Source organism: Cryptosporidium ryanae (assembly GCF_009792415.1).
Source record: "Cryptosporidium ryanae isolate 45019 chromosome Unknown contig_26, whole genome shotgun sequence".
NCBI lineage: Eukaryota > Apicomplexa > Conoidasida > Eucoccidiorida > Cryptosporidiidae > Cryptosporidium > Cryptosporidium ryanae.
This window is the reverse complement of record NW_027125525.1, coordinates 62,641-76,817: the sequence shown is the minus strand read 5'-3', so window position 1 is coordinate 76,817 and position 14,177 is coordinate 62,641. Positions and strand designations below refer to the sequence as shown.

Below are 14,177 nucleotides of genomic sequence, written 5' to 3'. Positions count from 1 at the left end.
AGCAATTTACAGACTAGAAAAAAATTGAATAGTAAATTTATATTGATTTCTATGAATATACATATTTATCACCTAAAAAAAACAAAACTGATCTTTTTTGGTCTTTGCTATTTCATTTATATTAAATATAACATTAATTCACGCCATTTCTAAGTTGGAAAGTTCCTTTAGTTTTTTAACAAAATAATTTACATTGATTTTCGGTTTACGCAATGATTCCACAAATACGGTATTATTAAAGTGGATTTGCGCGAAAATGAGTGTGCTAACAGAAACCCTCAAGATATCAGAGGAAGCTTCAGTTGAAAGAGAAAATTTATACCTTTCAAAAGTAGAGAAGAATTTTGGGGATTGCTGGTATAGAAAACGATTAGTTTGATTTTTTGTCGTATTAAAATAAGAATGGTTATTTATTCTGCATCTATTGTAACAAATAAGAGAATACTCGTTTCGAGACAGTTCGTTGAAATGAGTAGGGGAGATATAGAAGGGTATTTAAATACATTCATGAAAGGAATCGAGCAGTTTTGCTTGAGTAATGAGTATACATTTATTGAACTTGAAAATGTTAGGTATGTGTATCAAGCCCTTGACAATATCTACTTGATTTTGATGACCCCTTTAAATTCGAACATAATTGAAGATATGGATACATTGAGACTTTTCTGTCAGGTTTTATATGATTGTTGTGATAATCCTCCTCCATTGACAGAAGAACTAATTTCGACTAATTGCTTTGATATAATTTTTGCATTTGATGAAATCATTTCTTTTGGTTACAGGGAATCGGTAAACCTTAGTCAAATAAAAATATCTCTTGAAATGGAGTCTCAGGAAGAAAAATTGCATAAAATGATAAGACAAAATAAAGAAAATGAGGAAAAAGAGCGAAGAAGACATATAGCAAATAAATTAGACAAAGAGAGAAGCGTCCATGAATCTTATAACAGCTCTGTAAATAGTTTTATTCAAATGAATAACAACAATATTGTAAAGTCATCTCTTTCCGGAATTGCTGCCTTCGCTGAATCTGTAGGTGTTGGTAAATTTGCTCAATCAGTTGGAATTAGTTCAAACAAAACAATAATAAGCGATAAGCAAAATTCTAATGTTAATTCTGATTCAACTGGCACAAAAAATATACAATTTGCAGTAAATAACTCTTCTATAGAAAATGCACATTCATTTAATGCTCCATCAAAAGGTATGCACATTGGAAAGAAGAAACCTGTTGAATTAATATCTGAATCTGTGCCTAAAATGAGCAATTTGAATAGATCTGAAAAAGATACAGACATACAACATTATTCGTTTAAGCCTACAGACTTTATTGAAGATATGAATTCCATGATCGAGGAAAAGACAGAACTTACAATAAGTAGCGATGGTGAGATTCAATCAAGGTTAGAAATTCAAGGAATATTTCAGATAACAATTGACAACGATGAATTTCCTGATTATTCAATTGTTGAAGATAAAAGGTTCCAATTTAGAACTCATCCGAATCTTTCAAAGGAAAAGTACCAGGCAGAGGGTGTATTAGCTCTTAAAGAAGGCCTGAAGAGTTCCCTACCAAAGAAAACACCAATACCTCTTGTTAAATGGAGATTAACCCCAAATATAGATTATAATTTTGAACTTCCATTTTCTTTCAGTTGCTGGCCTCTAGGTGCTTCGGATGGAACAACTAATATTACAATAGAAATAGAGTCTTTACAAACTATTTCTGATATAAATGTTCATATTCCTATAAGTAATGCTTTAATCCAACAGATCAGCACTGGAGATTTCGTTCTAATTAGTGGTTCCTATTTGTGGAAAATAGAAAAACTGTCCCCAGGTGAAATTGCCACACTTGAATTTACCTCAAGTGAATCAAATTTTTTACCTATAGATCTCAACTTGGTTTCTGATAGTGTATTGTGCAATATGGAGGTCAGAAAAAGAAACGAGATTATAAAACCAAAGTGCACTAAAACTTTGTTCAAAGTAGCTGTATCTAAATAATAAACAAAGAAACTGTTCTATTATCTATAAAATAGGTGAATAAAACTAGTTAAGTGGAAGTAAAACCTCTCCTAATTAACAAAAAATTAGCACTCAAATTACTATAACTATTTTTCTTACACTGAATCCTTGGTTTTTTTTCGAGTTTTAGGCTTTAAATCAACATTGCCGCCATTGTAGACATGGGCTATTATTAGTGGAGATTATTAGGAAAATAAAATAACATGTAAATTTGTATTGTTCAGTTGATAGATTAAAACCAGATAAATTACTTTTATTGAACATATTGTATTATTAACTGAAATTTTCAAGCGATAAAACATTAAACTCGAACTAAAATTTAATATTAGTTTTTATTCGTAAGAATGTTGTATATCTTAATGCTAAATTTAAGAAATGGAAAGAAACACCGATAGTAAGTTGACTGTCACATTTTGAATACAACAAAACTTATTGATTAGATGTTAACTTGGACGAAAATATAAAGTTATCAATATTAGAGTACAGAGAAAGAGAAAGACAGAGATATCTTAGGTATAAAAATGACCCGACAATTGGAAAAAGACCGAGCTCAAATGAAATGGATGAAAGGCATAATCTTAAAATAGTAAATAATAATTCTGCCAGTGAAACGGGAAATAGTAATTATTTTGAGCGCTCGAAAGTACCTTCTTCGTCTATTTGCAGTGTGAATCAAGGATCAGGTTCTTGTTTTCGTGAACGTCAAGATCGGAGTGGTAGTATAAGTTTACTTGACAATAATAATCAACTTACAAACACAACAAGCTCTATTGGATACAATAAAAATTACAATGGGGATTTGACTTCTGGATCTTCAAATAACCAATCAAGTACATCCAACTTAGGTTCTGAAGGTACAGGAACAGGCAGAAGTTCAGGTAATGCTGGAGGGACAAGCAAAACAAAAAAATCAAGGCAAAGTTCAGGGATTTTCAGTTCAATAAAGATGTTTGCAACCTCAATTATTGGTCATTCAAATAAATCGCATAGAACACGAGAAAATTCAAGACCATCTGGGTATTCGCGATTTGGTGTGAATAATACGAGCAGTAGCTCTCAGCAAAATGTTATGAATACCATAGATAGAAATCTAGGGACTCGAGATTCTGAAAATATGACTGATGAGGAACTTGCGAGAAGAATTCAGATTGAGGAATTTAACACAATTAATACATTTGGTACAACTGAGAGCTATATTTATTATCCATCTTACCAGAGTTTTGACACTTTACACGAATTCCTGCCTACACAGATAAATTGTTCCTCAGATGAAACTATGAAGCCATTTAAAGGACCAAAATACAATATAGAGGTACTTAAATTATCTGACGACGAATCGGAAGAGACATAAACAATTAATACGATGAAATAAGTTAGTAGTCCATGAATAAAAGCCTTGAATTAGATTATAGTCAACATGAGTATTTAAGAAATGAATATCTTATAACCTAATAAAACTATCCAATTCTGACGACAGAGAAGTCTGATCTTTCAATTAGGTCTCCCTTTTGAATTAGTATCTTCATAGCCTTAGCTAAGAAATGTGGATCGTAACCAACTAGTACCAAATCCTTTATTATTGTACTCTTTCCTGCTCTAGCCCTCAAAGGTAATCTGTTTTTTATGGCTGTCTCAGCATCTATAATTGCAGATTGCTCATGAGGAGATAAGTTATTCACTAGGAGAATATTTGACCTTATTGCCTCGATTGTTGCATTAGTAAATAAATTTATAGCCATGTTAACGTGTTTTTCGGAAGCAATGTTCAACATTTCCATCTTCGCAAAGCTTTCAGCAATCCTGGTTATTGCCTCCAATTGCCTTACGGTAATAGGTATTTTTTCTTTTGACCTTGAACTTTTGTTACCTATTGATTCATTGCGATTCTCTTCTCTGATTTGAACGTAGAAATTCTCTAGTATTGTTGCGGCCTCCGGAGAAAGCCTAGGATTTATGTTCTCACGACAGTATCTTATGTATCTCTGGAGGGTTTCGAGTTTCAAAAATGAACTCTTGTGTTCAGAGTTAATATCAGTTTTAATATGATACCCTGAGTGCAGGTCTACGATATGAGATGCAATTTGCCTATCCTTTTCGGTATTCTTTTCGTCCTTAAGTAAAAAAATAAGGTCAAATCTTGACAATATGGTGGATTCAAACTCGTGTTGTTGGGTTAAATCCTTTGAATCATCATATGAACCAAAAGATGGATTTGCTGCGGCTAAGACAGAACACTGAGCCTTTAATACAGTTGTAATTCCTGCTTTTGCAATACTTATTGTTTGTTGTTCCATTGCTTCATGGATTGCAACGCGATCATCATCTCGCATTTTATCAAATTCATCTATACAAACGACACCCCCATCCGCGAGAACCATTGCTCCTCCTTCCAGGGCATACACGCCATTTGTATGGTCTTTTACAATTGCAGCAGTTAGCCCAGCTGCACTACTACCTTTACCGGAAGTATAAATACATACAGGTGCAACTCGCTCAACGAATTTAAGAAGCTGTGACTTGGCTGTAGAAGGATCTCCTAATAAAAGTATATTCAAATCACCTCTTATTCGATTACCATCAGGTAAAACCTTTGAACTTCCACTAAAAAGCAAACAAGAGACTGCTCGTTTTATAGATTCGTTTCCATATATTGCAGGTGCAATACTAAGTGTTATCATATCGTGTATGTTTGAAAGAGAGGCAAGACGTCTAAATTCTTCAATTTCGTTATATTGATTACACAAAGAGCTATTTCTTGCAATAATTCCGATGCTATCATATTTTTGTGAATTACCGTAATCCATTACACCAAGAACATACAGGTACGATGTTCTTAAAGAACCACCCCTGTTATTCTTTCCTAAATTAGAAGTTTCTCTATCAAAAGAAGACAAAATCCCAACAACATACAACCTATTACCGGGAATTACTTTATCAATTAAGCTCCTGGTCAGGTGGAGTGAGATGTGACGTGGTATGTCTCCAGTTGGTACATGTTCGGGTAACTCTTGAAACTTCATATTTTGAATATCAATATATTCTGATTCGTCACATAATACGTGGTAAGGATCTAAAGGACATTTCTGAGCGTCTCCTAAAGGAATGGTATTGCAAAGCCTCGGAAGAAGAATTCCCTGTCTCCAAGATGGGATATTCAAGGCCCTAACACCTTTACATTGTCTACAAATAATTTTCAATTTAGATGCCTTTTTATTTGGTTTTGATGCCTGAATTACAATCCCTGGAACGGTTACCAGTTTCTCCATCAAGTTGCTTTTCAAGTCCCTTATTGATGTTGGTTCTAGGTTTGAAATTATTTGCAATTGTATATCTGGAACCATATTATTAATTTCGTCTTCAGATAGATCTTTTCTAGCTTTCCCAATAAGATCTAAATACGTCACTTTTAGTGCATATTCACAGGAAGGTATATATTTTAAAGGTGCTTTTTTGAAACATCTAATTAATCCCGACGTTTTGGTAGTATATCCGGAGTTTTGTATAAATGACTCACTATCACTTTCATTATTATTTAAATTATTTCTTAGTGAGCTGGAACTCTCAACACTCATACCACCAACTTCCGAACCGGTTACCTCCTCTATAGAGAGGTGGTGCAACTCCAACTTGAGAGAATACTCACCAATCGAGACGCAGTTAATCAATCTTTCTCTGTAAATAAATTCTCCATTCTGATTGAAATTTTTAATAAAATTAGCAAACCTGTTTTTGCACTCTTCAGTTGAAAGTAACCCCACTTGCTCATCTTGATTTTCATCATTCCAGTCGTTGGTGTCTTGCTCAATTGAAGGGTGCCCATAAAAAACGGGTCCAGTGGTATTATTCATTTTATTTCTTAAATCGTTAGAATAGTAAAATCACACAGGGATTTAGAAGAAAAGCAATTGACTATATTTATGATATTTAGTGAAAAGGATCGAAAATAGAAAATTTAACAAATGTGTGTGGGGAATAGAGCGCCCCATAAGCAACTAAAATAGCAGTTTGGGTCAAAAGTCGGTTTTCCTACTAATTTTAATTCCTGTTTTTAAACTATCCACACAAAAATCAGTTTTATTTGCAAGCTTGTGTAATGAGTTCTCATGATTATTACTCTCTTCAGCTTTACGAAATACGAAAACACAATAGAGGCTAAAAACCTCATTTTCCTCCGGTGTAATTGAAGAGGAGTGTTTCGGATTATTTATCCAATTAGAAAGTCTGAGATTCGGGAAGTTTTCAGACATATACTGCATAAATTCTGGAAAGTTTGAGTATTTTATGAGCTCAAGACCCACTTTAGCAGCTAGTTTACAAAACGAGTCCCACGGAACAACATACTCGTACTGATTAATATGTTCAATTAACCAAAAGTCATATTTATTTCCCCAATCTACTCTGAAATTCATGAGACCTTTTTCTGTTTCAATTTCTTCAGAAAAATACCTTTTCCAAATATTTTCTTCAATAGAAATTTTGTAAATAGAATTACCACAAACATATTTAGAAACATTATTTGATTCTGCATTACCCTGTTCATCAAAATTACCGGCATCTTTATCACAGATGATTTTCCTGGAACCATTTTTTATAGAAAAGAACACCTTTTCACATGAAATTGTTGATCCAAGAAAAAAACCACCTGGTTTCAAATACCTAGAGATATTGAAAAGGAATTCCCTTGATACTTCTTCACTTATTAGCATATAATGCATTGAAAGTTGAATTGAAATTATTTCAAACATTGAGTTTTTTAATATTGTTAAGTATGATGTCTTTGAAAGTAGATTTCCCACATGATATTCAACTGGGAAGTTTATGGAACTCCCAAAATTTGTAAGACGATGTCTTGCCTCTGAAATCTCTTCTGCAGATATATCTATACCAATTAAACATTTAAGTTTTTTTCCTTTATATTTAAGTATATCTTGCCCATGGCCACATGCCAGGTCTAAGACACTTAGAGGATTGCCATTTCTCGTTTTTAACTGTATATCGAAATAATAATCAATAAGAGCTCTTTTTATTTCATTATTGTGTTTCCTCAAACCACCAATAATTGAAAACTCTGCATTTTGGATTTTTTTTTTATTGTAGTGTGCTTTGATTGAAGCTGTTATATCACCAAAATAATTAGGGTAATAATAAGTAACAGGAAGCAAATTGCTTGATGCAGATTCATCAAGGTATTTGGCGATCAAACATGAATTATTAATTAATTCGTTTGTTATTCTATCAAGACCATTTTTTAGACCCCTTTTGTACAAATCCACGTGTTTCAATATCAGATTCTTATCTCCAACTAAGGTTATTGACCAAAATTCATCTTCTTCACTTGATTCTTCACTATCAGATTCGCTTAATTTATTACTCATTGAATCGTTTTGAGTTGCCTCTTTGGATCCTGAAATATTACATTCATTTCTACTTTTTTTTTCACGACACCTAACCACATTAATTATCTTTAAATTCCAAAATGGATACATTTTTCCTGTTTTCCTCTGAAAGGACCATCCAACAATGTTCTTTTTGTATTTTATTTCTGGTGATTTTTGAGTTTGAATGTCCTTTATTCGTGATCTGGAAATCCCTGAAATATTATAGTGTATAGAAGATTTAGGTCTATAAACAACAATTTCACCTAAATTTAATTCGTAGAAATTCTCTCTTTTATTTCCATTTAAGATGCAAACAGATTTGTCTGGGTAGCGATATTCAAAAATTTGATCAATTTCAACTTTTTCGTCAATGATCCATGATTCCCTATTTGCCCTTATTAACCTTTCAATTAAATAACTTTGTTGCTTTCTAGTTATTTTTTCCTCAAATTTGTAATCGCTTGAACCATGTTCAAGAATGCAATCACATGCAACTGGAAGATTTATATTAATTTTCGAGTAAAAACCTTTTATTTCACCAAACTTAGCTACTATTTCGTGTTTGCTGTGGTCGCTGCATTGCAAAATAAAGTTCTTAACGACATCTGTAATATTCAAATTTCTCGCAAGAGATAATAGACGCAATTTAGTGGTATTCTGTGACATTTGGCATCAATCTTAAGGAACTTGTAGTTTACTATAGTTCCAAAATATAAACACATCAGTACGCGCCAGGAAGCGCACAGGGCCACCGTATAAGACAAAATTGTAAAAATTAGAGCTCTAAGGTAAGTTTCATAAAGTCATTGTCTACTAAGAAAAGCTCATTGACTCGTCCTAAGTGAGACTATCAATATTGCCCTCATTTTTTATAAAGATCGCCTTTGAAGTATTATCTAACTGAATTCTATTCTCTGAAACATTATTAATAAGTTCGTGCAACGAAAGAACAGATCGTAAGCAGCTTATTCCATAAATAGTTAGTAAAATATCAGTGTATCTATCCGAAAACGACGATAAAACATCTGGTGGATTGATATCTGGTAGTAAATTTAAAATATCTTGCAATGTAGTAATAACATTCTGGTTCGGAGGTATCCTCCCCTCTAATATTTCAATTACGTAATTTCTTATGTCTTTTAATTTAGAGATCAGTATCTTACATGAATTCAAATTGTTTGATATCTGTGTAACTAAACTTGATATGGATGAATTCTTGATGTCTCTTAAAAGATGCTCAACACCGACCTCTTCTGCCTCGAAAGCTCCAATTGTACATGGAACTTGAATAAATTTCTTCCTTAAAATTCTACTATCTGAAGGTTCATCAATCGAAATGTAAGAAGATGTTGGACTGAACAAAAAATCCTGGTCAGTGGCATTCACGTTAACTATCGTATATATGGGGTTTGGGCAGTAATTCCTGAATAACTCTTGTATCTCAAGATCAGAAGTTCTTATTCTGGGCCCTGTGCTGTACCACCCAAGTATTTTTTCCCTTGTATTAATCTTCTTAAACATCAAATACATCTGTTCATGGTAATTATGATCCAAATACCAAACCATTTGGTCTTTTGAATCTTCATCAAAAGGTAGGGCATAACAATTCGTTACATGAATATCATTTACATCTTGAACCTCTCCTAGTAAAGTTCCAATTACCCTTTTTGAAGTACCCTTTGCCACTCTGTTGTAATGATCTACAATTGAAAGTAAAACAATGGGGTGGATAACAATTTTTTTCTCAAATGCAGCCAATATGGAAAATTTTGCGTCTCCAACTGCACCATACAATTGTTTATTATCCTGGTGACTCATTGATAATAATATAATGGTCTCTTATTTCTTTTTCTGATATCACTCAATAAGTTACATTAGATTAGGAAAAGCAATGTACTTTCTTCTCTCTCCCCCCTCCCCTCAATTTGTCAGAAACAGCAGTGGCGCCAATGAAAAAGGCCTTTATTTGTTTCATTGTGTTATACCAATCAACACAAGTATGGAAGGGATAGATTTCGTAAAACATTACAATATACAACCAATGAAGGATAGTAGCAAGGAATGTTTTTAATATGTTGATTCCTTTGTTTGAGGTTAAAACAGTTGAATAGAAGTGGCTTGTATGAGCAATGCCTCTCTATTATTGGGATATTTATTAACCTGTAAATATCTGCAGATGACCTTCCATTTAGGCGTTCATCATTCTTATTCCCATCAATTTTTTTTTTGTATAAGCAGTTTAATTCCTTCCTATCGAGTTCAACCGATTTTTTTTCTAATTTGTCGTAGATATCTAAATTGTATCTCTTTTCGAATTTAGTCATGGGGATTTTGCACCTAATGAACATGTTCAAACTAGTTCTTGCGGCTGACATTAAATCACAGTAACGAATGAAGTTGCAAGATTTCCAGATTTGCATGCCTCTATAAGAATCAGGAATAAATAACGTTATAAAGCTATTAACTTTAAAAGTGTTTTTTTCTGGAAGTAATATATTTCTCGACAATAGCTCCGAATTAATTTGTGAAATTCTTGCACCTTGGATTTGAAATCCGCTTTTCATTTTCAACATATCAAGAATAGAATCTCTTTCAGAAAAATTAATAGGTGATATTCTCAATTTAGATGGATTTGTATTTTCGATATCTTGACCTATAATTTGTTTCGAATTGAAAAAATCAAGCATCCCTTCCATACAAACTTTGTTATATAGTTTTGATTTCTTTATAGAAATACTTGGTGGAAGTTTTAAATTGTTGTCAATAATATAAATATATTCTTGTTCTTCCAGGTTACCCCAGAGATGAAGTCTTAATTTCCACTCTCTTAACCTCCCAGTGAAGCAAGACTTGCTTATATTAGGATTCACATCAGGAGTAGAAGGATGCCATGACAAATTGAGTTCTCTATTCCTTTCATTCTTACTCACTGCTCTAATATACCGTTCATACCCTATCGTGTTCTTAGCAATATTTATTTGCTTCAGCCTCTGGCTGAGTCTTTTATTTTTGTTAATCTCTGCTATTTTTAAATATTTCTCAGACTTATTCCTGAAGATTGTACCGCACAAAGGAGAAAATATCAAGAAATGTAATAATAGACTCATACAGTGAAAAAGAAACAAGAATAAGAAAGTTTTAAACATAAAAAAATATAAAACATTATTGCTTTACTAAAAGTTAAAATCAAATTTAGTATCTATTTAAATATATTCCATTATTCTTTTGTTCGTATTGAATACCTTATGTAATCTTTCAATTTCAAAATTTGTTAAATAAGAAATTCTGTCATTTGTTGGATGATTTAATTCCTCAGAACGCACAATGTTTGGATCAAATATATTTATCTCTGATTGTTGAAAGTCACAAAATTCGCAGAAGCAGGTATTCAAGTACTTCCTTTTCAAATGTATTAAAATATCACTAGGTTGCATCTCAACTCTACTTTGCATCTTTGAAATCAAATACGAACTTTTTAGTGTATCTTCGATGAAACCATTTACCAATAACATTATTACCTGTGAAACTGAAGGACCCAAGCGAAGGTGGGGATAATCATCCATAATAATTTCATCAATCATTTCTGGAGTCACAAATGAAAACGAAATGTCTTCAATTTGACTTCCAGTAATATCGTACATTATTTCCTGCTTTCTTCCCAGATAAAAGGTGGTAATTTTTTTTTCCTGCCTTTTTTTTTAGCGGTATTACATTTACATCTAATATCTTGTCCTTTCTCATTAAACTGGATACAATTAATAGAAATTGACTTTATTTATGGTTTGAAATAACTCCAATTTTTAAGGAATTTATTTGATCATTTTTTGATATATTCTTTGTAATTTTTACAATGGGTATTTGTTTTTTCATTACTGGAGAATTTTTCTTTGGAACAAATTTTGCAGGTTTGTTGTCAATATCTTTTGAGAATTTCAAATTATTATACTTTTTGATATTGTATATATCTTTTTTTGGTTCCACTTGATTTTGAATGTTTGACTTTTTTTGAAAAACCTTTAATATATTTGACTTACTTGTCTCAGATGATGTTTTTACAATACATGATTTTTTAGGGTTTTGAGTTGTATTATCTGTCCCTTTTGAAGTTAATTTACATGAATAGTTATTTTTGATTTCATTTGAAGTTACTTGAATACTTTTTTTCCTACTGAATTCAAACTCTTTATTTGTATGGGCGTTGATTTCAATTTGTTCCGAATTTTTCAAAAAGCAGTTTTCTGTTTTCTTTATTAAGCATTCCCCCTTCTTTAAAGGAGTTTTTAGATTTAAACTCTTCTTTGAAATAACCTTTCCATATTTACAACTTTTTTTGATCATATTTAATTCATTTTTAGCTTTCATTACGATATGATTATCTATTAATTTACTACCTAATTCATTAGTATCACTAGAATGGGATAATAGACCATTTGATGTTTTTAGAGATAGATTATTGTCATTAATTGTATTTTGAGTTAAACTTGTATAATTAGTCTTATTAGAGTTTAAAATAGAACTCCCATTTATATAGTTTTGTTCAATGTTATTAACACCACTTGCACTGTTAAATTTAGGAATATCAATATCACAAATTTGTGGATTTGAATTATTCACCTCTATATGATTAGGATTAATGTTTATACTTTTAATAATTTTATTTGACTTGTCAATGTTTGAACTTTTTCTTAGGTCAATCGACATATTTTTTTCTACTTGTATTAAATTTACTTTTGAAATAGACTCCAATCTGGATTCTTCAACATTGAACTCTGATATATTCTCTTTTAAATTACAATTAGTGTTATTCAATCTATCTTTATCTTTTTTAATATTTGAAATATAAGACTTTATAGATGCAGAATCTTTTGAACAATTTCTCATATTTAAATTATCAGGTATCATTTTCCTTCTTATTTTCCATTCATTGTAACAATTTATTATTTGCTCATAACCTTTAGGAAGATAATAATATGATTGAGTCTCTAAATTCTCACTTTTTGGTTTTATGTTGTGGTTTATAACCTCTTTATAAGTTGGTAGTTTATCAATGTTTACAATTTTTTCTTTAAATTCCATTGGTTTATTGTCAAGTTCGTATTCCATATTTTTGAATCTAGGATCATAGAAGCTATTTTTCCTTCCAGCTCTAAGTTTATCTATTAGTTTTATTTTATTATTTACATTTTTAGAATTATTTTTTTCGTTAATATATTTCTTATCAATCTCAAGAAATTCATTCACAAACCTTTCTGCAATTAATTGTAATCTTTTGTCACTCTCCACTCTATTTTTATCAATACTGATATCATCAAAAGGATAGTCCTCATTTTTTTTTAAATCAAATCTAAATCCTTTATGAAAAACGTAAATTTGATTATTTAAATGGTCAAAAATATATTCATTCAAAGAATGTTTGTGATCAAAATCATTTGGATAAACTAAACTGTTTAGAGAAGATAATATATTTGAATCCTTCGAGTTCTCTTCATTTATAACTATGTAACCCATAATATTAATCTCTTTTTTGTTCATCATTTTTCTGGAATAATCCTTAATATTCCAATTTTTATTTGAAACGTCTCTCATATATTTTTCAAGTGGCCAAGTAATTTTCGGTTTAAATGTGCATTCTAATTCACTTTCAATTTTTGATTTTATATTTTCATCCTTAATTTTATCAACAAGCTTTTGTTTTCTTTCTTTTCCTATATTAATATGATCTTGCAAATTACCTTTTACCGAATATTTTGCTTTATTTGTTCTACAAAAACCATATTTATATAAACAATTACTTTGCTCTTTATATTTATTGAAATTACAGAATCCACTGAAATAATCACCGTATGCATTGTATACATTAATTTCTGATAATTTCAAAACAATGTTTTCAGGATTTAACTTAAATTTATTCCCATTAAAAGCTTCCGGTTTTGTAAAATATCCTCGTTGAATAAAAGCATTGTTTTTTTTGTCGTAAAATTTTTTTGATCTTCCAATAGGACTCATGAAAATTGTTCTTAATTTAGAAAAAAGTCCACAAGTGATTGATTCATCTGATACTTGTTTTGCTATAAATGTTACAATTTCATCTTTATGAATGCATCCTTCTTTTACAAAAAAGGGTGTAATACTTTCTATAAACATCAACAAAACTTGTGCCTTTTCAGTATCAACTCTGAGCATAGCTAATAACTTGTTTTTTAAGGTTGATAACTCTATGAAACCTTTTCTTTCAGGATCCAATGTGTAATAAATTCTCAATGCAACTTTCCAGTTCAATCTTTCTAATAGATACTCAGAAAATGGGGAAATATACCTATATCTTGAATTTTCTTGTGATTTAGCCATAATATGTTGTTTTTTTTTTTCAAAAAATATTTCTTTTTGAGATAATACATATCCAACCTCATTTTCCTCAATGAAATCATTTTTAGTTCTTTTAAACCATTCCAAATTGTCATCAACTGCTTTCGGTAAGTAATTGAATTTTGAGTTTCCAGAATATATAGGTTTTTTGAAACATATATCTAAAATATTTTCATTGCAAGTATCCCTATACCACATTGGATTTGTTACAATACTATTTATTTCTCTGGTGTTTTTTACATTCAGATTCATATCTGAATATAAAAAAGAATTAGAATATTCATATTCATTTCGAATGTATTTTTTTGAAAGAAATTTATTAATTTCGGATGAGATCCTTCTAGAATTGTATTTTTTTAATTGTGAAGGTTCACTATCTTTTCTTGATTTTAGGAACTCCATCCT

At 31.0% G+C, this 14,177-nt stretch overlaps 8 protein-coding genes across 8 annotated transcripts; 2 read left to right on the top strand and 6 right to left on the bottom strand.

Moving 5' to 3' along the window:
* Nucleotides 1-402: 402 nt before the first annotated feature.
* On the top strand, nt 403-2,007 carry FG386_001614 (delta-COP; the record flags this gene model as incomplete). Its single annotated transcript, XM_067341007.1, has 1 exon — nt 403-2,007. One exon carries the CDS (start codon nt 403-405, stop codon nt 2,005-2,007), a length of 1,605 nt encoding a protein of 534 aa, XP_067198078.1.
* Nucleotides 2,008-2,403: 396 nt separating this feature from the next.
* On the top strand, nt 2,404-3,379 carry FG386_001612 (uncharacterized protein; the record flags this gene model as incomplete). Its single annotated transcript, XM_067341005.1, has 2 exons — nt 2,404-2,422; nt 2,469-3,379. The coding sequence occupies 2 exons, from the start codon at nt 2,404-2,406 to the stop codon at nt 3,377-3,379; spliced, it is 930 nt and encodes a 309-aa protein (XP_067198076.1).
* A 106-nt stretch (nt 3,380-3,485) lies between these two features.
* FG386_001611 (DNA replication licensing factor MCM5 like AAA ATpase) lies at nt 3,486-5,876 on the bottom strand (the record flags this gene model as incomplete). The annotated part of the gene is made up of 1 exon (XM_067341004.1): nt 3,486-5,876. The coding sequence occupies one exon, from the start codon at nt 5,874-5,876 to the stop codon at nt 3,486-3,488; it is 2,391 nt and encodes a 796-aa protein (XP_067198075.1).
* Nucleotides 5,877-6,038: 162 nt separating this feature from the next.
* On the bottom strand, nt 6,039-8,072 carry FG386_001610 (Abd1p; the record flags this gene model as incomplete). The annotated part of the gene is made up of 1 exon (XM_067341003.1): nt 6,039-8,072. The coding sequence occupies one exon, from the start codon at nt 8,070-8,072 to the stop codon at nt 6,039-6,041; it is 2,034 nt and encodes a 677-aa protein (XP_067198074.1).
* Nucleotides 8,073-8,243: 171 nt separating this feature from the next.
* On the bottom strand, nt 8,244-9,224 carry FG386_001609 (26S proteasome regulatory subunit; the record flags this gene model as incomplete). Its single annotated transcript, XM_067341002.1, has 1 exon — nt 8,244-9,224. One exon carries the CDS (start codon nt 9,222-9,224, stop codon nt 8,244-8,246), a length of 981 nt encoding a protein of 326 aa, XP_067198073.1.
* Nucleotides 9,225-9,394: 170 nt separating this feature from the next.
* Nucleotides 9,395-10,513, bottom strand: FG386_001608 (SLBP family protein; the record flags this gene model as incomplete). The annotated part of the gene is made up of 1 exon (XM_067341001.1): nt 9,395-10,513. One exon carries the CDS (start codon nt 10,511-10,513, stop codon nt 9,395-9,397), a length of 1,119 nt encoding a protein of 372 aa, XP_067198072.1.
* A 96-nt stretch (nt 10,514-10,609) lies between these two features.
* FG386_001607 (uncharacterized protein) lies at nt 10,610-11,047 on the bottom strand (the record flags this gene model as incomplete). The annotated part of the gene is made up of 1 exon (XM_067341000.1): nt 10,610-11,047. One exon carries the CDS (start codon nt 11,045-11,047, stop codon nt 10,610-10,612), a length of 438 nt encoding a protein of 145 aa, XP_067198071.1.
* A 130-nt stretch (nt 11,048-11,177) lies between these two features.
* On the bottom strand, nt 11,178-14,174 carry FG386_001606 (uncharacterized protein; the record flags this gene model as incomplete). The annotated part of the gene is made up of 1 exon (XM_067340999.1): nt 11,178-14,174. One exon carries the CDS (start codon nt 14,172-14,174, stop codon nt 11,178-11,180), a length of 2,997 nt encoding a protein of 998 aa, XP_067198070.1.
* Between the last annotated feature and the right edge of the window lie 3 nt (nt 14,175-14,177).